This window comes from Macadamia integrifolia, chromosome 12 (assembly GCF_013358625.1).
Source record: "Macadamia integrifolia cultivar HAES 741 chromosome 12, SCU_Mint_v3, whole genome shotgun sequence".
NCBI lineage: Eukaryota > Viridiplantae > Streptophyta > Magnoliopsida > Proteales > Proteaceae > Macadamia > Macadamia integrifolia.
The window spans coordinates 22,090,959-22,117,350 of NC_056568.1; the positions used below are offsets into that span (position 1 = coordinate 22,090,959).

Consider the following 26,392-nt stretch of genomic DNA (forward strand, 5'->3'; position numbering starts at 1 on the left):
GGGGTGTGGGGGGCGGGGGGGATGGGGGGAGAGATGTCCTCATCAAGAGTTCAGTTTAGGATAGACTTCTATTTATGTTATTTTCCTTTCAATAGATACACAATCTGAATCTGTCGCTGGCTCAGGTTCTCTTTTCATCATCTCCTCTTCGCTGCCTTCTCTTTGTTCCTGTCTTCTTTGTACTTTGGGTGGTTGATTCTTAGTTCTTTACCTAGTTACATGGTTAAAAAAAAAAAAAAAAAAGGGCATACCCGGTGCACGAGGCTCCCACATGTGCGAGGTCCCAAGGCGAGAGACATGAGAAGCAATGGAGCTGCGAGGGGGAGGGAGCTACAAGCCAATACTTTCAATTGGGAATCATCGCTAAGCCAGTGTCAACATGAGAATCAGAGCCAATGGTGGAGGTCACACTTCTCGGATCTACAAAACCCGTCGAGAGTATCGCTAAGGCCTTGGTCGCTTACCACCAAAAATACGTGGACGAGCAAGCGAGGAAGGAGATCAAAGATATCCTCGTCAAGTATGATCAGACGCTCAGTTGCAAACCCCATGTAGTTTGAGGCCAAGAAGTTTGGCGGTCATGGGGCTCGTGCAAGGTTCCAGAAGTCCTATAGTCAAGCAAAGAGGATAGGGGAGAGGAGGTTTATCTGCAGAGATTTTTTTTCGTGGGTCATGACTTACTTGCACTATTGTCTTTTGTTCTGTTTCAAACTGACTAGTATTTCTCTAGTAATTGAACACCATAGATTAGTAGTTTTCAACTATGTTTAAGATGCAATTTTAAACAAAATTGTGTATGAATTTGAATCTTCTTTTCTAAAATAAATAAGGGAAGGGGTAATAAAATGGAGGTTGAGGCCATCTTTGGAATGGAGAGGGAGAGTTGAAGAGGGAATTCCAGGCGTTGGTAATGGGGGAAGGTTGGATGGAGAGGCATTGGTAGTGGGAGAGGAAGATGGGGAGGTTTAGGAAGGCTAGGTGGAGAGGTTTGGGCAAGGAGCATAGTTATCAAGGCGTCACCTAGGCAGCTTGCCTGGGGCCTAGGTGATTGTCGGCTTAGGAGTTAGGACACTTCATGTCGCCTTCTGTTTTGGCAATTATTTATGTCAAATATCGTATAAATAAATGTTTCATTTCATTAACTTAAGATATTACTCATAAATAAACAAATACCCCTATTTGAATCCAATAAAAATAGTTTAAAAATCAAATTCCAAAAGGATAAAATGTAAACCCCCCACTCCAAGAACAAAACTGGATTTTTACTGGTTGGGGCGATTTTCAACTTTCAAATGATGGGGTTTTTCTCAATTTTGAAAATTTCATAAATCATATCATAGTAAAACATTGCTAAAACCCGAAAGTCCAGTAAATAATCTTTTGTTTTGTTATCCATTGAATTATTTTTATTGAAGTGAATTTTTAACAACATTCACGCACTTTAAAATAAGTTTTGGCTGGAACATTACTTTGTCATTACGACTCAGATTTAAGTAATTTTAGACTTGTTGAAAGCTAGCTTGTACGATACCTAAAACAAAAAATCTCATGTAAAAATAAAATCATTTGACCAGTCAAACTTATTAGAGAACAAGAACATTTCTCTAAATGTTGATTTTTTATGACTTGATGTAACTTAATGTTGATTTTTTATGACTTGATGTGGCTTAATATTGATTTTTTATGAGTTTATGTAGCTTAATGATTTTTTATTCACTTTACTGATTTTTTTTTATTGAATGTGTTGCATTGGTATGAACCTCTAATCTATATTTAGCATATAAGTAGAATTATATACTTCTTAATACGTTATTTGTGTTGGAATATATGTAATAAGGGTACTTTAGGAACTGTCTTATGTTATGTTGTCCTATTTTGTATTCTCTTTTATTTCTCTTTCACCTCCCTTAGGGAGGAATATGTAATTTCCTTAAGTATTAGTTGGAACTAATAGTCTAATATAGGTGAGATGAGCCAAGAGCTCATTCACGTTTTGCCCTCATCTCTCTCTCTCTTTTCATCTTCTCTCCCTCTTCTCTCTACCTCTCTTCTCCCTTTCTCCCTTTCTCCTTGGTCTCTAATCTTACTCTTCTCAACTTCCAACTTCGTATCAGAGTAAGGAGTTTGAGAGTCAACTAAGGATTCTTCCTCTCATTCTTTGAGTCTCTTTTGGAACCCTAGAAAATAAAGGGGTCCAACAGAGGCTATACTATGTAAAGAAATTCAACAAGGTGACCTAATGGAGCTTTAGAAGCATCTTGAAGACTTTTGGAGGGAGATTGAAGCATTACAAGGACCAATTGGAGCTCAAACCACGATTTTGGTCCCTGTCCAGCATTACCGCCAGCTTCTCCTTGGGTTTCTCTTTCTCTCTCCTCAAGTGACCGTTGGGGATGGGGCTAGGCTTGTAGGTGTCGCCCAAGGCCCCTTGTTTGGCCATCCTAAGCTAGGGCTCAAGAGTTATGTTGTTAGAGCATAACTCAAATACATGCTTGCTGCCAAGTATCACTGGTACCCTGTTTTCTACATTTATGGCCTGAAATGACCTATAGGGTGTTCTTGGGTCATTTTTTTATGAAGGTACCCTATCCTATGATGCATGTGTGTGATATTGGAATGAAGTACTACAATTACTAGTGGATTAAATTGGTTTCATCTCAAGTTTCAAGTTTTTTTTTTTTTTTTTTTGCCTGGTGGAATTGATTTTTCTATTTTTTTTCTGGTTCCAAGAAGACAGTATTTGGGTATTGTGTTACCGCTTGATTTGGATCTCCAACTATGGTTGTTTAGGAGTATCCACTCACCATATCTGACCTCACTGAACCTTTGGAAGCTACATCAGCTAGGTTGAGTAGTACCATCTCAGCCAGATTGTCTTTGACAACCCCAACACTCAAATTTCCCTTGTCAAGTTGGATAGCACCAATTACTTAGACTGGTCACACTCTGTGAAGTTATCCTTGAGGACTCGAGGGAAAATTGGATATATTAATTGGACTATCAAGGCTCCTGTTGTCTCTAATCCAGAATATCATAAATAGGAAACTGCGAATTCCAGTGTTATGACTTGGCTCCTTTTTTTCCATGAAACTGAGATCAGCAGAAGATTTATCCGAAAGGAAACTGTTAAGGATATCCGGGACAATGTCTCTAAGACCGGTGACAGGGTGGGTGACTCTGTTAATGTCTATCAACTCCTTCAGAAGGCTCTCTCTATGAAGCAAGGAAGCAAGACTATCTCTGACTATTACAACACTGTTGTAGGGCTTTGGGAAGAGTATGATCATTATCGAGACCTTCAGTTGTCTAATCCTGACGATGAAGCCAAGGTCTACAGGTCCCTCAAAAGGAGAGAGTTGTGATCTTACTAGGAGGGTTGAACTCGGATTATGAGCAAATCCGGATACAAATTTTGGGACGGTCACCCCATCCATCCACTCGAGCAATCTGCTCTTTCTTCCATTGCTCACAAAGAATGTAGAGGCGGTTGAGGGAAAGTATCATCCCGTGAGGATGACCGGGATAGATCCCGATAGTGTGATCATTGTGTGAAACCAAGACATACTCGACAGGTGTTGGGTGCTTTATGGTCACCCTAGTACACGTGGTGGATCTACTAGTACATGTGGTCGCCGAGGTGGGGCTACAGCCCATGCTACTATGACAAAGACTAATCCTTAAGGACCCTCACATGCTGATACCAGCTCCTTCTCTAATGATGGTATTGCAGTACTCCGCCGGTTCATGTCTTAGCTTGATAGTCCATCTACTTCACAGGATGCCTCAGCTTCCGCTATGCATTCACTTCATCTGAACCTTCCACAACTCCATCATGGGTTATTGACTCTGGGGCCACTGACCACATGACTGGTACATCTCACTGTTATGATTCTTACTCCATTTGTTTGGGTAAGGATAAGATTCGGGTGGTTGACAGTACCCTTTCCTCTGTTTCCGATAAAGCCAGTATTCTCATTACTTCTTCTACTTCATTTAAATCGGTTCCCCATGTCCTTAACCTTACCTTGAACCTTTCGTCTGTGAGTACTTTCACTAAATCTTTGAATTGTTGTATCACTTTTTTGCCTTCCCACTATTTTTTTCATGATTTGGTGACGAAGAGGATTATTGGCAGTGGACGTGAGGAGAGCGGACTCTATCACCTTAAGCCACAATTATCTTTTTTTACTACACCACAGTCCTATGCATGTGGTCATAGTGATAGTAGTTCTATAGATTATGTGATGCTTTGGCATCAACGTTTGGGACATCCCTCTTTTGTCGTTATGAAGAAACAGTTACTTCATTTATTTACATCTTTTTCTTCTTCTCATATATTTCATTGTGAACCATGTACTTTTGCTAAGCATTGTCGTTCTTCTTATCCCTATCATAGTAGTAAATCTATTGTTCCCTTTCACATTGTGCATACTGATGTCTGGGGACTTGATGTAGATAAGTCAGTTAATGGGCTTATTTTATTGCAAATAAGCATTGGGTTGGGTTATGTATGTGTTGGGCCTTTGTTCCCATAGGTTTTCTTTGTAATTGGCCACTTTAATGGGCCTAAAATATGGGTAGAAAGTAGGAAAACGGGATTTAATTCATTATTTTAGTTAAAGTCCTGTTATGAGTCTATTCCCTTTGTTATTTAAGTTTCCTAGTCAGTTTAGGTTTCCCTATTAGTGAATGACTAGTTAATTAGTCCTACTCCATGTTGGAGTTATAGTCCTACTCCATCTTGGAGTTCTAGTCCTAGTTCTATTTGGAGTTCAACTCCTATTAGGTATTGTCTAGTCCTACTTGAAGACTAGCTCCTAGTTATATTATGATTGCTAGTCTGCCCTCTATATATATAGGAGTTAATGTACTCTAATTAGACAGATTTGAAGAATGATGAATTGAGTTAATGTTTGAGAGCCTTAGGGCTATGTGTGATTCTCCCCCCTCTTTCTTTATGTGATCTCTCCCCTGGTTGGATTTGTGCAATTGTGTGATCCCTTCTTATTCATTCTTCCTGTCCCTGAATTTGGTTTATATTGGATTTAGTAAAGATCCTACCTAGGATTGGATCACTTGTGATTCGATCTTACATCAGGACCTTATCCTGCTACCTCTTTATTTGGCCATCGTTACTTTGTTTCATTTGTTGATGATTTCTCACGTTGCACTTGGACCGTTCTTATGAAAAAGAAAAGTGAGGTTTATGATGCCTTCAAAATCCTTTATAAAATGGTCCACACCCAGTTTGAAACCAGGACCAAAATTATCCAGTTTGATAAAAGGGGAGAGTACATTTATAGTGGTCTACAAGATTTTTTCACTGACAATGGTATTATCCATCAGCTTGCGTGTGTTGACACCCCCCCAACAGAATGGGGTAACTGAGAGGAAAAATCGACATTTGTTAGAAGTTGGTAGAAGCCTTCTATTTAGTATGCATGTTCCTAAAACTTTTTGGTCTGAAGCTGTCCTTACTACTGCATTTTTCATTAATCGCATGCCTACCAAAATCCTTGGGTCCCAAAACCCCGTTGCACTCTTGTCCCCTCAGTCTTCTATTTTTTCCCTTCCTCCCCGGGTGTTTGGTTGTATTTGTTATGTGCATGTTAACAAATCCTCCCGCACCAAACTTGATCCCAAGGCTCTCAAATGCCTCTGCCTTGGGTATTCTTCTACTACCAAAGGCAACAAGTGTTATCACCCTTCCTCTCGTAGGCGATTTCTTTCCAAAGATGTCACCTTCCTTAAGTTTGTGCTTTTCTTTGCTCCTCATCAGCATCCTCTTCGGGGGAGAATGGGAATACAAGTGAAAAGGTTGTTGATGCTATTCCATTTCTTACTCCTTTCTCTTTTGATATTGGGAAACATTAAGAGGTGGATGATGTCACTGTGGAGACTGGTGGGCCTTGTACAGAGAAGGCACTAGTTATTGTATACACAAGAAGGACAAAGAAGACCTGCCAAGAGTCCTCTTTGGATCCACATCATGTGTTCCATCTTCCTCAGTCAGGTAACATTTCTTCTCCTTCTGAGTTAGACCTCCCTATTGCTGTTCGAAAGGGCAAGAGAGCTTGTAGTATCCTATAGCCCAGTTTGTTTCCTATGATGCTCTCTCTCCTACAGGTATTGTCTATACTGCTGCTCTTTCTTCTATTTCCATTCCTAAAACTGTTATTAAGGCTATAATAAACCCGAAGTGGAAGCAAGCCATGTCTGAGGAAATGATGGCCCTTGAGAAGAACAACACTTGGAAACTGGTTGATCTCCCCAAGGGAAGAGTTTTAGTTGGATGTAGGCGGTGCTACTGAGAGGTAAAAGGCAAGATTGGTGGCCAAAGGGTACAGTCAGGTCTATGAAATTGATTACTAGGAGACCTTTGCTCCTGTAGCCAAACATAACTCTACAAGAGTTCTTTTATCTGTGGCGGCAAACAGAAATTGGCCCTTATATCAGTTAGATGTGAAGAATACCTTCCCCCATGGTGACTTAGAGGAGGAAGTGTATATGCACCCCCTTCTAGCTTCAAATTTCCAGCAGCTGATAGTAAGATGTGTCTCCTAAAGAAAGCTCTATATGGCTTTAAGCAATTACCAAAAGCTTGGTTTGAGAGGTTCAGGCAGGCCATCTTAAAGAATGGGTATTCCCAGAGTCCAGCAGATCACACATTATTTACCTAAAGAGGTAATGGTACCATCACAGTGTTGATTGTCTATGTTGATGATATTGTGGTGACTGGAGATGACAGTGAGGAGATAGCTAGGCTAAAAGCCTACTTGGCCAAACAATTTGTGATTAAAGACCTAGACAACTGAAGTACTTCTTGGGGATTAAAGTGTTAAGGTCTAAGAAGGGAATCAATATTTGCCAAAGGAAATTTGTGTTAGACCTATTGAAGGAAACAGGGATGTTAGGGTGCAAACTGGTAAGTTCTCCAATTGAGCAGACACAAGTTAGGAGAAGACTGTGGTTCTTCTCTTCTTGATGCAGGAAAATACCAGAAGCTAGTGGGAAAGCTGATATATCTGTCTCTAACTCGCCCTGATATCACTTACAAAATGGGAGTAGTGAGCTAATTTATGCATGCTCCCAAGAGTTGGCACTTGGAGGCTGTGTACCGCATCCTCAGAAACTTAAAATCCTCTCTAGGAAAAGGACTCTTATATGCCCAGAACAATCACTTGAGGATAGAAGGTTATTCTGATGCTAATTGGGCTGGATCCATCTCTAATAGACAATCAATTTCCGGCTATTGCACATCTGTGGGTGGTAATTTGGTTACATGGTGGAACAAGAAACAACCTGTTGCAGCTAGATCTAGTGCAGAGCTAAGAGTAGAGGGCAATGGCTCATGGAGTTTGTGAACTCATTTGGTTGAGACGGCTAGCTCTGGAGTTGGGATATGATACTGACGGACCTATGCATCTCTACTGTGATAATAAAGCAGCTATAAGCATTGCCCACAATCCAATGCAACCTGATAGAACAAAGCACATTGAAGTGGACCGGCACTTCATCAAAGAAAAAATTGACACTGGCAACATTTGCATGCTCTTTGTGAAACAAGTGATCAGTTGACAGACATCTTCACTAAAGGACTCATTCCTCACCAGTTCAATTCCCTCTTATGCAAGCTGGAAATGTATGACATTTATTCTCCAGCTTGAGAGAGAGTGTTGGAATATATGTAATAGGCGTACTTTAGGAACTGTCTTATGTTAAGTTGTCCTATTTTGTATTCTCTTTTACTTCTCTTTCACCTCTCTTTCACCTCCCTTAGGGAGGAATATGTAATTTCCTTAAGTATTAGTTGGAACTAATATAGGTGAGATGAGCCAAGAGCTCATTCACGTTTTGCCCGCATCTCTCTCTTTCTCCTCTCATCTTCTCTCCACCTCTCTTCTCCCTTTTTCCTTGGCCTCTAATCTTACTCTTCTCAACTTCCAACTATTTGTGCCAAATAAAATGGTTGAAACAACACCACCACCATACATCCGATGCCAAATAAAATGGTTGAAACAACACCACCACCATACATCCGATGCCAAATAAAATGGTTACATATTAAAAATATTAAACAAATTTATAAATAAAAAATAAAAAACAGCACTAGAACGTTTTATTTGCCTAGGCAACACCTTATGCCTGCCGTATCGTCAAAGTGCTTAGCAAGACCCTCAAACGCCTTGGTCTCCTTTCCTCCTTGATAAGTATGGTAGGGAGTGGTAGAAGGATGAGTGCCAATGGTGGCAGGGGCCACCGAAGGGGGATCGGTCATGAGGGCTGGAGGCTGGTTTCAGGTCGGTTTCTTACTTCATCTGGTGCAATTACAGGTTCTTGTACCTTCTTTGTAGGTAATATTGTTATATGGAGGAGTAAGAAACAAACTACTATGGCCTGTTTGAGTGTTCAAACTAAGTATTGAGCTATGGCTCACAATGCAGCTGAGTGAATGTGGATTCGCTCCTATGTTCAGGAGCTTGGTTGTTCAACCGACAAGCCAATGGTAATGTTTTGCGATAACCAAGAGGCCATTTAACTTCGCCAACAATCCATTTTTTCATGAGGTGAAAACATATCGAAGTAGATTGTCATTTTGTTCAGGATGCAGTAATGAAGAATTTGATCTTCACTCTCTGTTTGTCAATTCTCGTAACCACCTCGAGGATTTGTTCACCAAAGGCCTGTTTCAGAATGTTTTCCTACTGGGCATGGGTAATGTCTATGCTCCAGCTAGAGGGGGAGCATTAAGTTTCTTAGTCACAGTTTATGTAATTAGCATGAGCTTCTTTTGTTTATAGTTATCATAGTTAGTCGGGGTATTATAGGAACTTCTATTGTTAATGACTTAAGTCGTTACTTATGCGTCATTATATAAAGCCCACGGTTTGGTTGTTCTGTTGACAATAACTCAACCGTGGGCAGTTCTCTAACTTCTCTCGACTTCTCTTTTTCTTCTCTCCTTTCTTCTTATTTATTGTTTCTGTTCTTAGTGCTTTGATATTGTCACAAAATCCACGAAGGCAACTTATTTAAATGTATGAATGGCAAGGGGGAAAAAACACTTCAAAGTAAAATATTATATATTACAAAAGAATGCTTGCAAAAGGGGGAAAAGCACAATGATAGATCCAATGTAAAGATGCTTACTACAGAAAACAGTCAAGCAATTTAGGGACAGAAACAAAATTTACCTGACAGAACTTAAGCACTTGGAGCAAAATTAAGGAACACTCTTCAGTGCTCATTCTCTGTAGGCTGATCCTGCGACAAGCACCATTATGTTTCAGACTTAACACAACTAAAGAACTTCTCCATCAACAGCAGAAGAAAATAAATTTGGAATGTCTTCATCATTTACACACTTGTCATGTGCTCCCGAGGGGCTTTGAAATGCTCGAGAATCAAGAATCAGTGCAAAGGATTTGAACACCGGAAGGCACCAACTATGCAGAGTGGATCCACTTTTAGTGGTAATTCTACCTTCTGAGAACAGCTTTTTATCCGAACCCAATGTATCAAAGCTCCTCTCAAGTGCCGTTATCAATATCCTAACAATACCTAGTTTTAACAGCAATGTCTGAAGAAGAAGAAGAAAGAGATGGTAAGGGGAAAAAAAAATAATGGATGCTGGCTTCAATATAAAATTAGGCACAGTTATATAAAAACCTTGGCTTGTGGATGCTCAAGTAAGCTAGCAAGAAAATCAAGTAATCTGTAGACCTGGCCAGAGAAGGACAAGTAACGTTAAGTAACCCGAACTGAATAATGTTAAGTAGCAGTGGCATCAACAGCAAGTATTACCTTGAAAATGTCCATGTCAGACGCAGGAGATGATTCAGAAATATGATCTTGTATCCATAAAATAAGGGGTCTCAGAAGAACAAGAGCACTGTCAGCCCTTTGGCAAGCAATGCGGATTATAAAAACTCGAAGCATGTCTTGTATGACCACCAACGTCTGGTGAATGAGAATATATCAATGGAAACAAAAAATACATGCAAAGAAATGAATTAGAAAGTTAAGAACCCCATAATCATGTGATTAAAGGAGAAACGGAACATGTTGGAAAAAAAGCTCCTTACAGTAAAGGAAAAATGTAGAATAATCTGGCCAATTTTGTCAAGCAGTGGCATCAATCGGTTAAGTAGTGTTTCAAGGTTCCCAGGCTGTAAGTACCAATCGATTTGTCTTTCCTTTTCAGGCCCTAATATTGTCCCAACTGCCAGTGTTCTAATCGCACTCAATGAGGGTATTCCATTCTTCCAAATCCAGATAGCTTCTTCTGGAAATAGATCACTCTAGCAATACATCCAGGGTGGGGAGGGAGAGAGAAGAAAATGAGTCACGTAATTAAGTTTGACTAAATTCAGAAACACCAACGTAATGTGATTAAACATAACTTCAATGATTCAACTCAAAAGTTAAATGTTACTTAATACTGAAACAGATGAGACAAACTCACCAGTCATCTATCACAATACAAGTCTTAGAATAGAGACAGTAAGCTTAAGTTGGCATTGTTGAAAACAACACAAAACCGGAAAAAAAAAAAAATGCAGTACCAGAATGCATAGCAAGCTGCAGGCTTCCTTTGGGCCCAAAGCTAGAGAGGAAGTGGCTTGAACACTATCAAGGAGGCAATGAAATAGGCCAGGAGTCCAACCATATACCGGCCAGCAGGCAAGTGCTGACACAATAAGATGACAGACAGCTCCTAAACCAACAGCAGAACCAGGATATGGACATGATAAATCAGCAGCACAAGCAGCTAACTTGGGACTGCAATCACAACAATCAAACCAATTACATAATAAACACAAAGCTACTTTAAGAAAGACCAGAAGATTTTATGTTACCTTACTTCTCGATGCAATCGCAAAAGAGCATTGAGTAGCTTTGTATTCCGATGCAGCTCCTTAGTATCCTATACACAGAATAAAACTTCAGTCTAATAAAAAATGTGCTCAAATATTCTTTTTTTGGGTGAATAATAAATTCATTACCATGAGGAAGAAAGAAGAAGGAATATGCACTCCCCGAGGGGGAAAGAAAAATAAAAACCTCAAAGAGAAAGGGGATGGAGCCCCATTAAAAGGGAGGGGGGAGCTCCAAGAGGCAACTATGAGCCTGTTCATAGGAGAATCCCGAACCGGCCAATGTGGAAGAGAGTGAAGCTTGGAACTGACATCACAAAGTAGATGGCATTCAAAATCATGTCGAAAGAGCAGAAATAGGAAGTCCATCTTTGAAGATTACGTTCCATTCAAATGTGATTGACAGCGGCACAGATGGCAAGATTACCCGCAATGGTACAAATAAAAGATCCAGCAAAAGTCATATCAATCCAAAATCATTCCCTGTGGAAGGGCAATATTCTTCTACTACCAGGCCGGCAGTTTCTGAGGACTTGGTTCCAAACAAATGAAGAGATTGGGCCGCTTAAGAAAAGTTTCCCAGGGTCTTCTGTCTCATTCGAGCAAAGCCAGCAGGTGAGGGGAAGAATTGGGTGGGGAGGGAGTTGGAGAGGGCTTCCAGGCAATGAAGCTATGACGAGAGATTTGGCCTTTGAACCAAACAATCTTTCGTAATAGGTTGAGCGGATTGTGAGAACAAACAAAGTCCCAAGGAGAGGAGGAACTAAAGATGCCTGAAGGCACGGGAGACCAGATGACTCTGTCACCATTACCAAGAGGGTTGGGAAGTAGAGAGGGGAGTAAGGGAGGACCATGTCTCATTAGAGATGATAGAGGCAACAAAAGCAAATTTGTCCAATATGAGCAGCAGCTAGATCTAGCACCCATGAGGTTGAACAAAACACAAGAGGGATGCTAGTTATCCAGCCAAAGGGAGGTGGATATACCATCCGCAATGGGCTCTGAGAGTAGTGATGAAAGTAGAGAATATTACGCCAAACCTAGTAAGCATTGAGATCATAGTTATTAAGGCGGCGCCTTACATTAAGGCGGTATGGGTAGGCTAAGGCAGTCATGCGCTTTATATGCTATGATGAAGATGATATTAGTTAGTCTATTCACTTTATTGATTTGTTTTTCTAATGAATATCTTGCATTGGTATGAATCTTTAACCTTATTCAGCATATAAGCAGAATTATAAAATTTTTAATATGATGTGTACCAAATAAAATGGTTTCATAAAAAATAAAAATAAAAATAACACTAGAACGCTTTATTCGATAAGGCGACTCCTATGCGTGCCCTATGGCCAAAGCGCTTCAGAAGACCCTCCAATGCCTCGATTGCCTTTCCGCTCTAATAACTATGATCGGGATGAGGGGATACAATTCAGAGAGAGTCTGTGCAGAAGGACCAAGGGTAGAGTAGACCTGAGAAACCCAAATACTATTATGCTTGGAAACCAACTTCCAAATGAGCTTAAGGGTGCTACAGAGTTGACATCTCGGATTCTGCGCAACGCAAGGCCTGCAAGCTTAGAAAGGCAAACAGAAGACCGTCTATTGGGATGGAGGAACCAAGCTGAATCAACACCTTTCCGAAGGAAAATGCACAAAAGGGATTCAACATGTTTGAATGTGGATTGGGGAATCTTAAAGGTACCGGACTAGTGGATGTAGCAGGATTGGATCATAAATCTGATGAGTGATGTGATGAGCTACAGCCAGCTGCATAGGAAAGAAGATTACCTTTCCAACATTGGACACTTCTATAGAAGCGATCGAACATAGGGGTGCAATGGTGGGTAGTGACTCTAGCAACAATGAGGGGGAGGCCAAGTTATATGACTAGGAGAGAGCCCAAGGAGAAACCAGTAATACCGAGGAGAGATGTTTTTTCAGCATCAAAGACCCCCACCTAGGAAAATGTGGGATTCTAGAAGGTTGATGCGGAGTCCAGATAAACCTTCGAAGAGATGGAGGGAGGAAAGCATGGAGTGGATGGAAAGACAGCCTTGGAGAAGATCATCAGATCGTCAACGAAGGCAAGGAGGGTGAACTTAAGGGCTTTGCATTTGGGAAGGGGGAATAAGGTGACAGTCGCCTAGGCCCCAGGCAAACCGCCTAGATGCCAAGTCGTCGCCTTGGCGACGCCTTGACAACTATGCATAAGAGTGAAGAACACCCAAAGGGTGCCAATTGTCAAGCCACAAGAAGGTGGAGGACCCATTCCCAATGGAGGAGGAGATAGCATAAATGGTAATGGGCCTAAGGGCTAAAATCTTTCTCCAGATCTAAGAGGCATCAGAGGGAGAGGGACAAACCATATGTAGTCATACTTGAGGAGAGTGGAGTACACCCAAGAAATCCATATGCTGTTGTGCTTTGAGGCAATCTTGCAGATGAGCTTTAGGATGCCCGCCATAATGTTGTCCTTAACTCTTCGAAGACCAAACCTCCTTTAGATTTGGGGACGCAAACGTCGGCCCAACTGGTCGGATGGAGGAATTTTACTTGATCAATTCCTTCCCAAAGGAAGGCACAGTGATAGATTCAATAGCCTTGGTGGTGGAGGCAGGAAGGGAGAAGATGCCAGACCAATAGAGGTACATAGATTGGAGCATTGATCTGGCAAGCACAAGGTGACCCACATAGGAGAGGAGCTTGCCCTTCCAAAGCTGGAGCTTCTTCTTCATGATATCAAGCATAGGGGTGCAAGGGTGGGAGGAGAGCCGAAAGGAGATGAGAGGGAGGCCAAGGTGACAAGGAGGGATCCAAGGGAAAACCATGTGAGATGAAGAAGGGAGTCCTTTACTGGGTTTGGGACACCAGCTAGGAAGAGACGGGACTTAAGGAGGTTTATGCGGAGACCAAAGAGGGATTCGAAGAGGTTAAGGGAGGCCATGATGGAGGAAATAGACTGAGTATCAGCTTTAGAGAAGATCATAAGATCGTCGACAAAAGCAAGATGAGTAAGACCGATGGATATGCATTTGGGAATGGAGGAGATGTGATGGAGGTCTGTGGAGGACTGAATAGATCTGGAAAGGACCTCGAGGGCAAGGACGAAGAGGAGGGGAGAGAGGGGGCAGCCTTGCCTAATAGACTAATACCAACCGTGGAGGGGAAGTATCCAGCAGGGGTACCATTGACCAGGACTGAGAACTGGGGAGTGGAGATACAAGCATGTATCCAATGGACGAAGTTTGGGGGAAACGACATTTGGAGGAGGACCTTAAAGATGAACTCCCGGCAGATGGAGTCAAAACTTAGTGGATCAATCTAGAGGAGGGCAGCTAGAGGGTGAGATATTCTTTCAAAGCCACAGACCATCTCATGAAATAGGATGATGTTGTCAGTGATGTTCCGACTAGCAATGATAGCGGATTGGTTTGGTTGACAAGAGAGTCCACCATAGACTGGATCCATTGGCAAAGACCTTTGCAAAGAACTTATAGAGGAGGTTGCAAAGGGAGATGGAACGGCAATCCGTCATCAAGAATCCCCCTCAATCTTGGGGATGAGGCAAAGAGAAGTGTGGTTAACAGCTCTTATCTGAGAGGGGTTGTGAAAGAAGCTATGGATGACTTTCACCAGATCAGCCCTAATGATGTCCCAACAGGAGGAGAAGAATCTCATACTGAAGTTGTCAGGGCTGGAAGCCTTGTTGGCTTTATAGGAGAGGTCGTCAAAGGGGATGGAGTAGAGGGAGGGAAGAAGGTCAGGGATGAATTTGTTGAGTAGGTCAATGGGGAGGAAAATGTGGGAAGAGGAGGGAGGACTAGGTTAGAGAAGGTTAGCAAAGTAGGAGGCAGCCTCAGATTTAATTTCCTCCGAGTGACGCAAAATAGACCTGTTGGAGGAAGAGAGCAAAGGAACGGAATTCGCATTAGCTCTAGCTTTGAAGGAACAGTGGAAGCAAGAAGAGTTGGAATCGCCCAGCTCAAGCCATTTGATTCTAGTTTTTTGAAGGAAGGATTCCTTTTGAGCCAGAAGAGAAGAGAGCTCACTAGAAAAAATCTTCTCTCTTCAACAAGTGAAGCCATAGTTCTCATGGCATCAAATCGATCCAAGGCGGTGGAGGGGTGGCTAATCGATTTGGCAATGAATCGTCCGTTATGGCGTTGCCATGCCGGTCAAATTGCCCATGTGTCATTTCTTCTTTTCCCTATTTTCTAAAGTTACTTAGTATGCTATTTTTTTATTTCTCTTATTTTATAAAGTTATTTAGCATGCTATAAGCCTACAATATATACCCTATAACATATAAAACCAACATTAAGCAACATCAAATCATCAAAAATCAACATAGCCCTATCAAAATCACCCTGCATTTTACAAAAAATCGACCGCCTAGTGAATCAATAGTGACCTGGCGTCCATGGCGGTGCCATGGACAAGCCTATCAGCCAATGGCGACCGCCATTTGTGAGTCACGTAAATCGTAGTACTGCCATGAACTTCTTTTTCAGTCAGGACACCAAATCGCCGCCTTGGCGACGCCATGACTACTATGAGTGAAGCATTGAGAAGATCATTTTGAAGGAGGGATTGGGTTCCCTGAAGTCTGGCCTTGCAAGAGGACGCACGGCCAGATATGCCACTGAAGGTGGAGGAATTCTAGGATTTCAGGGCAACTTTGACATTCCTGAGCTTTCTAGAAAAAGGTAACCAAAGGGGTGGAGTGGGCCTGGACAGGAATATTCCAGGCCTCCCGAACAATGGGAAGGAAATCTTGATGGAGGGTCCACATATAAAAGAGTTTGAAAGGTTTGGGACCAAAAGAGGAGGAAGGAAACACATAGGGGGAGATTGGGGAATGGTCAAAAATATAAGGGAGATCAAAGGTAGCAAAGGAGGAGGGAAAGGAGGTCATCCAGGATTCATTTGCAGGAACTCTATCAAGTTTGCAGGAAATCCTATCAGAATCAGCTCTGTGGTTGTGCCAAGTGAATTTAGCGTAAGAATAGCAGAGGTCAGCGATATCGATGTCCTTAATGCAATAATTAAAAGGATTCACTACATTAGGGTATTGGGGACCCTCCATGCTTTCCAGAGCATTTTCTGACGACATTGAAATCCCCACCCAGAGCCCAAGGGGGATCCGGATTGGGAGGCGAAGGAGCGAAGGAGCGAAGGTCAGACCTGTCAAAGTAGCGGTTGAGGGCATAAATGACAAGAAGGAAGCAGAAATTTGCTCCGGAGGGATCAGAGAAGGAAAGATGAATGGATTGGGAGGAGGAGAGGGCGGATACATTGATCATGGCCGGGATCCAAAGGACCCAGATAAGACCGTTGATGTGGAGCGAGAAGTTTGAAACGGAGGACCAGGATGGGGCAATGGAGGCAAGGATAAGTAGGCATCGGCCTCAGAAATTCTAGTTTCCAATAGGCAACAAAGATTCGCTTTAGAGGAGATAGTGTGGGAGCGGATGGCAGATTGCTTTGCCGAGGAGTTGAGACCCCAGACATTCCAAATGGTCCAAGGAATCATTTAGAAGAGGGGGGTGGCTTCATAGGCTCAAGTGAACCGGGGAAGAAGGGTCTTTCCTTCGCCTGTGATATTCTTTAATGGGGGGAAGGTGGATAGGGGAAGTTCGGGGTTCGGGGTTCGGGGTTCGGGGTTGGGGGTTGGGGTGGGAGATGGTGGTAGATTTGGGGGGAGAAATTTGGAGGGTTTGGGGTGGCTTTTTGACACGTTGTCAGCAAGTAAGGGGATGGTAGAGCCAAGGGAAGGGGACAAGCCGACGAGGTGGTAGACGCAATAGCAAAGTGCGCAGAGGAATCATCCTCAGCAGTGAAGGTGGCAGTCAAGAGACATGGAGAGGTAGCAGTAACAGTTCCAGCAAAGTCCCCAAGACGGGGCAGGGGGTGCAATAGTAGACGAGGGAATCCAAATTTGCAAACCACTTTTGTGAAGGATAGGGGCGGAGGCAGCATGATGATCAAATTGGCCAGATAAGCGTTCACAAAGGCTTCAGCAAGGTACGAGGCTTCAACAGCATGAGGGAGAGCAGCAACATCAGAGACATCAGCAACGGTAGTGGGATTAGCAACAGGGGTGAGAGCAGCAACATCTGAGGCTTCAATAAAGAGGGGGAGGCTAAGACGCAAGGCCAAAGGGAGGAGCAGCGATGCAATGAGGAGTCGGCCTAGCAGAAGGCCAAGGGAGGGCGGCAGGGGGAGCACCATCGAGACAGGGCAGGAGGGGAGAGGCATCGATGCAGACCCGGAAAAACTTAGGAGGGACGGAAAGTCCAAGTTGACACCTCCAAGGGAGGGGAGCGTCGAAGGATCGTCAGTGAGGCAAGGGCCAGAAGGGCCAAGGGCAGGAGGATGGGGGTCGTTGAGAGAGCCAAGAGTGGCGGCAAGGAAGGGGCAGCAGTAAAGGAGGACTAACAAGGAGAGTGCCAGAAGGGAGACCGAGGTTTACGGGCAAGGAAGAGGATCTCGTCAGATTAGAAGGAGATGGTAAACGAGTGGATGGGTATAAGGGGCAGGTAGGGGCAGGCAGCCGGGGTTAGAAGTGATGGGGCAGGTGGTCAGGTAAGGTAATGAGTCTAACGGGTTGGAGGTTTGAATGGGTTGGATTAAGGGGCCCAAGGGACTAATAGAACACAGGCCCAAAAGGGAGGAATTCGGAGGAGGATTTGTAGGATGGCTGGGGGGGCCCACAGCACAAGAAGGAGAGTTGAGAGGTGAAGAGATGGACTGGCTAGGAATGATATTACTTCAGTTGTACTGACAATATCTCGATTAATGAAATCAAAATCTATTGTTGTTGGCTTGTTGCTGATAAAAATATACATGACTATATGACTATATGTAACAGGCTCATTGGTGCTTCCTGGAGTCTCTCCTCCTTTCTGCAACCCCCCCTTCCTTCTTCCCCTTGGGGCATGTTACCTGCTTTGCTTGCTGTTGTTTTTCCTTTTCTTTTTCCCTCTGGGGCCTGTATATCCCCCCATTCTCTTCCCTTGGTAATAAATTTATTATTCACTAAATATTTGATTCTGGAAAGACGGTAGGAGCCAGGAGGAAATTTTAATGCTGCTAGAAGTTCCACTAGAAAAGGGACAAATCGTTCAGTTGGATAAACATGTCTTTCAAAGAATATGGAGTTAGTGTCCTAGTGATGTGGAAACGTCATGGGATACCCAATGGAGGGGCCAGATCTGCTTTAATGTACATGAGGATTAATTATGTAAGCAACGGTATTTCTGTAGTTTGTAATTTTATTTTTAACAGCTGCAAAGAGTGGAGATTAGATGACCATAGGATATGTTAAGTGGGTCCCATGGATGTGTCGACAGTTGGTTATTGGGGTTCTCCTGGTAGAGATTGATTAGGGTTCCTTATAGTTTTAAAACAATATTATTCTATTCTTGTCATACTTGACTACTCAGTAAAGTTAGTTGATAGCTGTGGGAGAGTCCTAGATTTAGAAGATTTCCTGTAAGCTTTTCTTTATAAATAGATGGTGGTCCCCCATGAGTGTGTTGTCAATGGATTAATTTTGTTTGATTTGGTACTGTCCTAGCTACTAGCTCTTCTCTCTCTATCAGGTAAGAGATATTTATCTCTTCCTTCCTCTCTTTCCTCTATCCTTCCCCACATCTGGAGATATTATCTTTCTCGTGTTATCCTCCATTTCTTCTCCTTATTTGGACAAGCTCAACAGATTTCTCTCTCCCTCTATTTCCTTCCACCGAATGCTACTTTCTGATCCTAAATCTTAGGATTTACATCCCTACTCTTATCTCTCCACAAGTTACCTCAATCTCTCAAATTCTGGGTGGATATTTCTTAATTTTAATATGGAATTTTGGATGATAAAATCCGGAATCATTCTTCATTAAATCTGGCTTTAGATCTCAGAACAAATTTGAAGATTTTAAACATCAGATTTGAATCTTCTTCCTCCCATCATTAAATAAGTCCAACAGCGGCAGATCCACCTAACTGATCTGCATTAGTTAGCCAACAGGGTCCTATGCAAGTGGTGGAACATGCTACCTTGAAAATTTGGCGTTTCCAGTGATGTTTTTTAGCTTCTTCATTCTGTACTCTTTGTATATTTTGTAAAGCATGCTGCGTAGTTTTTAAAGCTCAGACATTTATACCAATATTAGTGAAACTTTTTGTTCCCAATCACCCCCCCTCGAAAAGAAGACAATTAATCTTTTAGAGAGGAGAGGGTAACCGGATAGATTTGAAACGGCATCATAGTTTGCACCAAATTGAAAAGTTTTGACCTCTCAAAATAGTCAAGTCATTAGTCATTATTCCCTAGAAAAAAATTCAGGAAATATATTCAAATAATGCTAAAATAAAAGCATTTTTCACCAACTTCGGTTACAACAAGATTTTACCCACTTTATTTTACGTCCAGGCATTTAACATTGAAACAAACAGAGCTAAGGAAAAAGGGTAATGCAGATTAGGTGCGCAATAGACAAGAACATAAAAAACCTAGAGAGAGAATTTGAAAATCCAGTAACATGTACCTGCAGTTTTTGCAGAAGTGTAACCAGTAAAACAAGAGAAGGAATCAGAAGATCAACTACGCTTTGCTCACGACTGCGTTCCAAAAGTAAATCTGATGTAGAATTGCATTCTGCACCTTCATCTACAAGGTAATCTGTTCCAATAAAACAAAACTCAGTACCCACATCGACAACATCTGAAACACCGAACACAGTTAAGTGTTTAATTAGAATTCACTACCCAAAATTTATAAGATATTTCAAAGTTACAATCTTGAAACATAGTTAAGGCAATGCCTAGGCGTTGCGACAAGGCGCCTCAGCCTGGACTGGGGCCTTGGTCACCTAGGTGACGGCTTGTTGGTGCTGCCTTGAATTTTTTTCCATCCTCCGCCGCCTTGTCGCCTTGATAACTATGGCTTGAAAAGCTACATTTCACTAAAGAAAATAGCAAAACAAGGACAGCAGTCATGGGATGAGATTCGGAATGGGAAAGGAATTTTGAGGGGTTTTCTCTTCTTTTGTAGAAACTCCTACTCTGACGACTGCTTCAGTTTGTACAGCATCCTGTACAGATGCTCTTTTTGACAAAAATCAATAGGATTTTGCCTCACATAATTAAGACATTCATATGGAGATTTTGCTTGTCAATGGTTAAACATTTTTTTTTTTGGACGAATAAATAATTCATTACCAAGAGAAAAGAATATACAAGGGAAAAAAGGGGGGAGGGAGGATTAAACCAACAAGGAAAGCCAACCCAAAGGGAGCACAAAAACACAAAAAAACCAAAAGAAGACCAAAGGGAAAACCCACAAAGCACCCGAGAAGAAGAACCGGGGGGGCGGGGGAGAACTAGCGCCCTCAGGAAGGGTGGAATATTAGCCTGCAGGTTCCAAGAGGATATGATGAGGGAGTTCTTTGGGGAGCTATGGATAGGACGGGAGAGAAGGCCAGTAAGAGAATGGGCTTTGGAAGTAACATCAAAATAGATAGCATTCCAAATCTGGTCCGGCGAGCGGGATTTGGTGGTCCATCTACGGATGTTGCGTTCCATCCAAAGGTGGTTGATAGTAACACAGAAAGCCAACTTGCCGATAGAGTCACAAATGGAAGGACCCAAGAAGGTCATGTCTACCCAGTTTCATTCCCTTTCAAAGGGGAGAATAGGCCTTCTGGTCGGCCAGCAGTGGGAGAGGACCTTCTTCCACACCCGGGAGGAGAAGGGGCAAGAGAATAAAAGGTGGGGGATATCCTCCATCCCGGAAGGGCAGAAGCAGCAGAAAGGGGTAGCTGGAATGTGGCGGTGGATAAGGAAGGATTCAGTGGGAAGGCAATTGTTCAGACAACACCAAAAGGTGAAACTATGGCGGGGAATATCGCCCTTGAACTAGACAACCTTATACCAGGGAACCTTCGGGGAAGATTCGCGAATATAGCACCAAGCTGAGGAGGAGGTGAAAATCCCATTGGAATAGGGGGTCCAGGAGCATTTATCTTCCCTTCCACGATGCCCAGGGGGGAGAGGGGGAAAGGAGGACCAGAGGTCCTCTAGAGGAGGGGGACAAGAGGGAGGGCACCATCCATAGTTTTTAAGGCGGTAAGGCGACGGAGGCGTTTGAGGGTCTTTTGAAGCGCCTTAGCGATAAGGCGGGCATAAAGCGTCGCTTTATTGACTAAAGCATTCCTATGTAATTTTTTTATAAAACCAATCTATTTGGCTCAAATCCTAGTTGAATCCTATTACTCATATGTTAAATAAATATTAAAGGTTCACATGCATCCCAATGTAAGATATTCATCAAGAAAACAAATCAATAAAGTGAATAAACTAAGTTCATCTTCATCAATCATCAATCATCATAACATATTAACAGATAATATAAATACATAATTATGAAACAAAATTATAAATATAAATAAAAGAAGACATAAAAAATACAAGTATTTATTATATTTACCTCTATGATGCCAAAATGAGTGCCTAAGCCCTAAGGTCATCCACTATATTTCTACTCCTGTCAAAGAAGAATGAAGCTCACCGCTACCGGAGCAAAATGGTCGCCTAGATCAGTGGTTCTTCCTTGTTCCTTGATTCCTTCTCAAAGCTCTTTCTTAAAACCTTGACAAAATCCAAACCTTGTTTGTGAATTGTGTTTTTGTTTTGTTTGTTTTGGTTATTTTTGGTGGAGTAAAGCTGATCTCATACATCTCAAGTGTTAACAAAACCATACACCTACCAATAAAAAATCTATATTTGGAATCTTCATCAAGTAATTTTAATATGTGTTAAAAAAAAAAAATCCATAAGGCGCCACTTCACGTAAGGCGGAGCACTGCCTTATCATCTCTAGACCGCATCAGCGCCAATGTGCTAGTGAGGCGACGCCTTAGCAGCGCCTTAAAAACTATGGCACCATCCGATGGGAGATAAGATCGAGGAGACCGAGGCATTAGAGGGGAGACCAGAAGAGTATATAGATCTAGGGGTCAGCAATTGAGAAAGAATGCCAGCAGGATGCCAGGGGTCATTCCAGAGGGAGGTCGAATGACCCTTTCCTACTGAGTAGGAGATGGCAGTGAGGGCAATTGGTCTATGTTCAAGGATTTTTCTCCAGATCCATATACATTATGGGAGGGAGGCGCAGTCCAAAGAGAGTTGAATTTGAGCAAACCAGAATGAATCTAGTCTACCCAAATACTTTTGTGGTTGGACACAATTTTCCAAATAAGCTTGAGGACACCAACCATATTTGCATCTTTTATTTTCCTGATTCCTAAGCCGCCTTCAGATTTGGGAAGGCACACATATTTTCAAGTGCGGGGCCTGAGGAATCTAGAAGAATCGGAGCATTTCCAGAGAAAGGAACAAAGAAGACTCAAATGTCTTGATCACAGAGGCAGGGAGGATGAAGGTTCTAGACCAGTATAGATACAAGGATTGGAGAACCGATATAATTAAGGTGAGTCTACCGACAACAGATAGAAGTCGACCTTTCCAAATTTGGAGCTTTTTCCGGAGCTGGTCAAGCAAGGGGGTACAATGGTGGGCGGAGAGCCTGGCAGAGATGAGGGGGAGGCCCAAGTATTTAACCGGCAGGGAACCCAGAGGAATACCAAAAAGGGCACAAAGGCTAGCTTTAGTCTCGAAAGAAACCCCAGAGAGGAAGATATTGGATTTGAGAAGGTTCATTTTGAGCCCAAAAAAGTCCTCAAAGGAGAGGAGGGTAGACATGATAGTGGAGATGGAACAAGAATCAGCCTCGAAGAAGATCATGATATCATCAGCAAAAGCCAAGTGAGAAAGAAGAAGGGATTTGCATTTGGGAATGGGGGAGATGAGATGGAGGTCAGTGGAAGATTGAAGAGAGCGGGAAAGAACCTCCAAAGAGAGGGAGAAAAGAAGAGGGGAGAGGGGGCAGCCTTGGCGAATGCCACGCCCTGAGGGAAAGAATCCCATAGGGCTACCATTCACTAAGACAGAGAAGCGGGGGGAAGAGATACAGATGTGAATCCAGTGAACAAAAGATGTCGGGAAAGCCATCTGGAGCAGAACATTGGAGATGAAGTCCCAGCTAATGGCATCAAATGCTTTATGGATGTCAATCTTGATGAGAGCAGCAGGGGGTGAGACTTGCGATTGAAACCACGGACAATTTCATGGCAGAGGATTATATTGTCAACAATACTTCTCCTAACAATGAAGGCAGATTGGTTTGGGCTGACGAGGGAATCAATGACTTTCGGGATTCTATTTGCAAGGATTTTGGCAATGAATTTATAGAGAAGATTGCAAAGAGAAATGGGTCTGAAGTCATTCATGGAGGCAGCACCTTCCTTTTTAGGGATTAGACAAAGGAAGGTATGGCCGATCCCACTGATCTGATTGGGATTAAAGAAGAAACTGCGCACCGCATGGATGAGGTCCGAACGGATGGTATTCCAGCAAGAAGAGAAGAAGCCCCTACTGAAACCATCGGGACCCGGGGCTTTATTGGCCTTAAGGGAAAGAATGGCTGAGAGAAACTCTTCCTCGCTGGGAATGGATTGGAGGTAGGGGACGAGATTCTCAGGGACAAACTTATTGAGGAGATTCAAGGGAAGAGGGGTGGGGGCGGGCAGGGGAAGGGCTGAGGAGTCTCTGAAAGTGAGAGCTAGCTTCGGCCTTAATGAGATCGGGGGAGAACAGATCGATCCCAGAGGAGGAGGAAAGCATTGGGATCGTGTTGGCATTGTTCTTGGCTTTGAGGGAACGATGGAAGTAAGCCGAATTAGAGTCTCCCAAGTCCAGCCATTTGATTCGAGCTTTCTGGCGAAGAAAGCTTTCTTCTTGGCTAAGGAGGAGGGATAGATCAGAGGCAGCAGCTTTCTCTTCCTCAGCTAGGGGAGTGTTGAGAAGATTCAATTAAAGACAAGCTTGGATTGAATGAAGCTTGCTCCTACCTTCAGAGACACGAGAGGAGATGTTTCCAAAGTCGGAGTTCCAAAGCTTGAGGGTGTCTTTGACATTCCTGAGCTTACATGCAAAAGCAAGGAGGGCAGGCAGGGAGCGGGGGGTGGGAATATTCCAAGCGCAGTGGACAATAGATTTGAAATCAGGATGGGTAGTCCACATATCAAAGAACTTGAAAGGCTTGGGACCGAAGGAACGGAATGGGAGGTCATGGATGGCGATGGGGCTATGGTCAGAAATCCCAAGAAGACCAAAATGGGAGTGGGAAGATGGGAAGAAGTCAAGCCAAGGTTTGTTGACAAGCACCCTATCAAGCTTGCAAGCCACTCACTGATTGCCCACCCTTCTGTTATGCTAGGTAAACTTGGCTCCAAACCATGTGAGGTTGAGGTCATCAATACAATCGTTGAAGAGAGCCACAGCCTGGAATTCAATGGGGTTACCCTCATGCTTTTCCAGGATGAAACACACAACATTGCAATCTCCATTCTCCAACAATACCCCAGGGTCTGGAACCCAAAGAGGGGGCCTGAAAGAGGAGGTCAGTCCAAAGGGGAAGCCTGAGGGTGGCTCTATTATGAGCATAAACTACAGAGAGAGCATATGAAGGGGCCGGAGTGGTGGGAGATGGAGATATGCATGGCTTGAGAAAAGGAGGAGAGACAGGAGATGGATAGGGAGGAGGGGTCCCAAAGGATCCAAATCCTACCATTGGGGCTGTGGAGGTAATTAAATTCTAAGGACCAGTGCGGGGCAATGGCCGAGGTAATACGAGACGCATTAGGCTCCAGAACACGAGTTTCGAGCAAACAACACAGATTAGACTAGAAGGAGTGAATGAGGGACTTGATTTCATCTTGTTTTGCTGAGGAATTAAGACCTCGAACATTCCATATAGTCCAAAGGATCATTGAGGACCCGGGGTGGAGGGTTGAAAGCGCAGAGATGCTCTGCGGGGGGTGAACGGGATGGTGGAACCAAAGGCAGTGGAAGAGCATCAATAGTAACCAATGATGGGGGAAGCCATGGAATCAGGGGTGGTTAAGGATTGTTTGGGGATGGAGGAGAGGGGCTTTTTTTTAAGTTTCTTATGGGTGGTGGAGGAGACCTTGGAAAGATTTTTGGCCATGGGGGTGGGGTTGGCAGTCTGAATTACAGGCAAATCAGCCAATCCTGAGGGGCAGATATGCCGTTGGTGGTGCGTTCTTCAATGGGAAGAGAGTAGTCAAATATGTCTTGCTTTCTGCTCATAATGGAACCATCCGAAGTCTAAAGATGAAGGCATTGAGAGATTACAACTTCATAGTTCGAGTCATCACAAGTATTATGGAATTCGATTGAGGACAGTCTCAATACTTCAGGGGCAGGGCCAAAATCCAAGTGACTAGTAGCATTCGGTTGATGAGCATGAAGATTGGACGAGGTAAATGGGCCTTCCAAGGCCGGCGGAAAAGCATCTGAAGTAACATGAGCCAACGAGTAGGGACTAGAATTCAGAGGAATTTCCAGGGCCGATGGCAAAGTAGTTGAACAAGTCAAATTGGGGTTGCAGCCTTCCAAGGCCGAGGATGAACCAGCAGGGATAGGTGAGTCAGAGATGCGACCTTCTAAGGCCGAAGATGTAACAATAGGGCTACGCGAGTCGGAGATGATACCTTCCAAGGCCGGCTGGGAAGAAGTTGCCGCAGGAGCCATGCCGACTTCAGAGGACATGGCAAGAACACCTGGGGTATCCGATGGAGACGAGCAGTCCGTGGAGTAGGGAATAACATCAGAGCCGATTACGAAGGGGTGGAACAGCAGATCGAAGATATCTCACAGAACACGGCAGCGAGAGTCGAGTCAGCTTCGGGTGAGGAAGAGGGAAGCAATGGGTCGGGTAGGTGGAGATAAGGGCTAGGTTGATTGCATGGGTGGGTCGGGTTGTACAAGTTACCCGGGTAGAGGGGGCGGTCGGTTGGGAATTTGGGAATTTATTTAATAAATGGACCGGAAAAAATTGGCTTAAGGGGACAAAAGGAGATTCCGGGTTGATTTGGTTCGAAGGATGGTTGGTCTGGTTTAAAGGCCAGTTGGGTTAGTAGGTTTGGTTAGAAGACCAGACGGGCGTATTATATGAGGGCGGTAGAGTTAAAGGAGGCGGAGGTTAAGTACGAGTGTGGGTTCCAAGGAGAGAGGACCATAGGAGGGTCAGTGGCGACAGGAAGGGGGAGCAGAGGTGGGAGGGATATGCAGGGAATAACACACACTGAGCTCAAATGGCTAGTCTGTCCGAACAGGCATCCAGGCGAAGGAGTGACTAGGTTTGGGGAAGAGTGCATCATCGTAGAGGTAAGAGGAGCAAGTACAACTTCAGAGGAAGCCGCTTCAGCTACTAACATCATCAGGGTCGAGGCAAAGTTGAGACCTTCAGACAAAGAACTAGACAACAGACCATTGGGCAAAGAACTAGTGACCATCAGACCAGAGGCGATTGGTTTAGCAGCTACTGGAAAACAACCGGAGTCATTTGCAGGCGCCGGAATATTCCGATTTCT

The 26,392-nt window shown here is 43.4% G+C and overlaps 1 protein-coding gene across 1 annotated transcript in view; it reads right to left on the reverse strand.

The window, feature by feature from the left end:
- LOC122094802 (protein virilizer homolog) overlaps nucleotides 1-26,392 on the reverse strand; it is a 79,553-nt gene that overhangs the window by 13,075 nt on the left and 40,086 nt on the right. The window contains exons 14-21 of the mRNA XM_042665400.1: nucleotides 19,424-19,557; nucleotides 10,860-10,927; nucleotides 10,566-10,782; nucleotides 10,086-10,301; nucleotides 9,805-9,960; nucleotides 9,670-9,723; nucleotides 9,366-9,580; nucleotides 9,195-9,264 (exon numbers count right to left, since the gene is read on the reverse strand). Coding sequence (XP_042521334.1) covers nucleotides 9,195-9,264; nucleotides 9,366-9,580; nucleotides 9,670-9,723; nucleotides 9,805-9,960; nucleotides 10,086-10,301; nucleotides 10,566-10,782; nucleotides 10,860-10,927; nucleotides 19,424-19,557 — 1,130 coding nt within the window. The remainder of the gene's footprint in view (nucleotides 1-9,194; nucleotides 9,265-9,365; nucleotides 9,581-9,669; nucleotides 9,724-9,804; nucleotides 9,961-10,085; nucleotides 10,302-10,565; nucleotides 10,783-10,859; nucleotides 10,928-19,423; nucleotides 19,558-26,392) is intronic.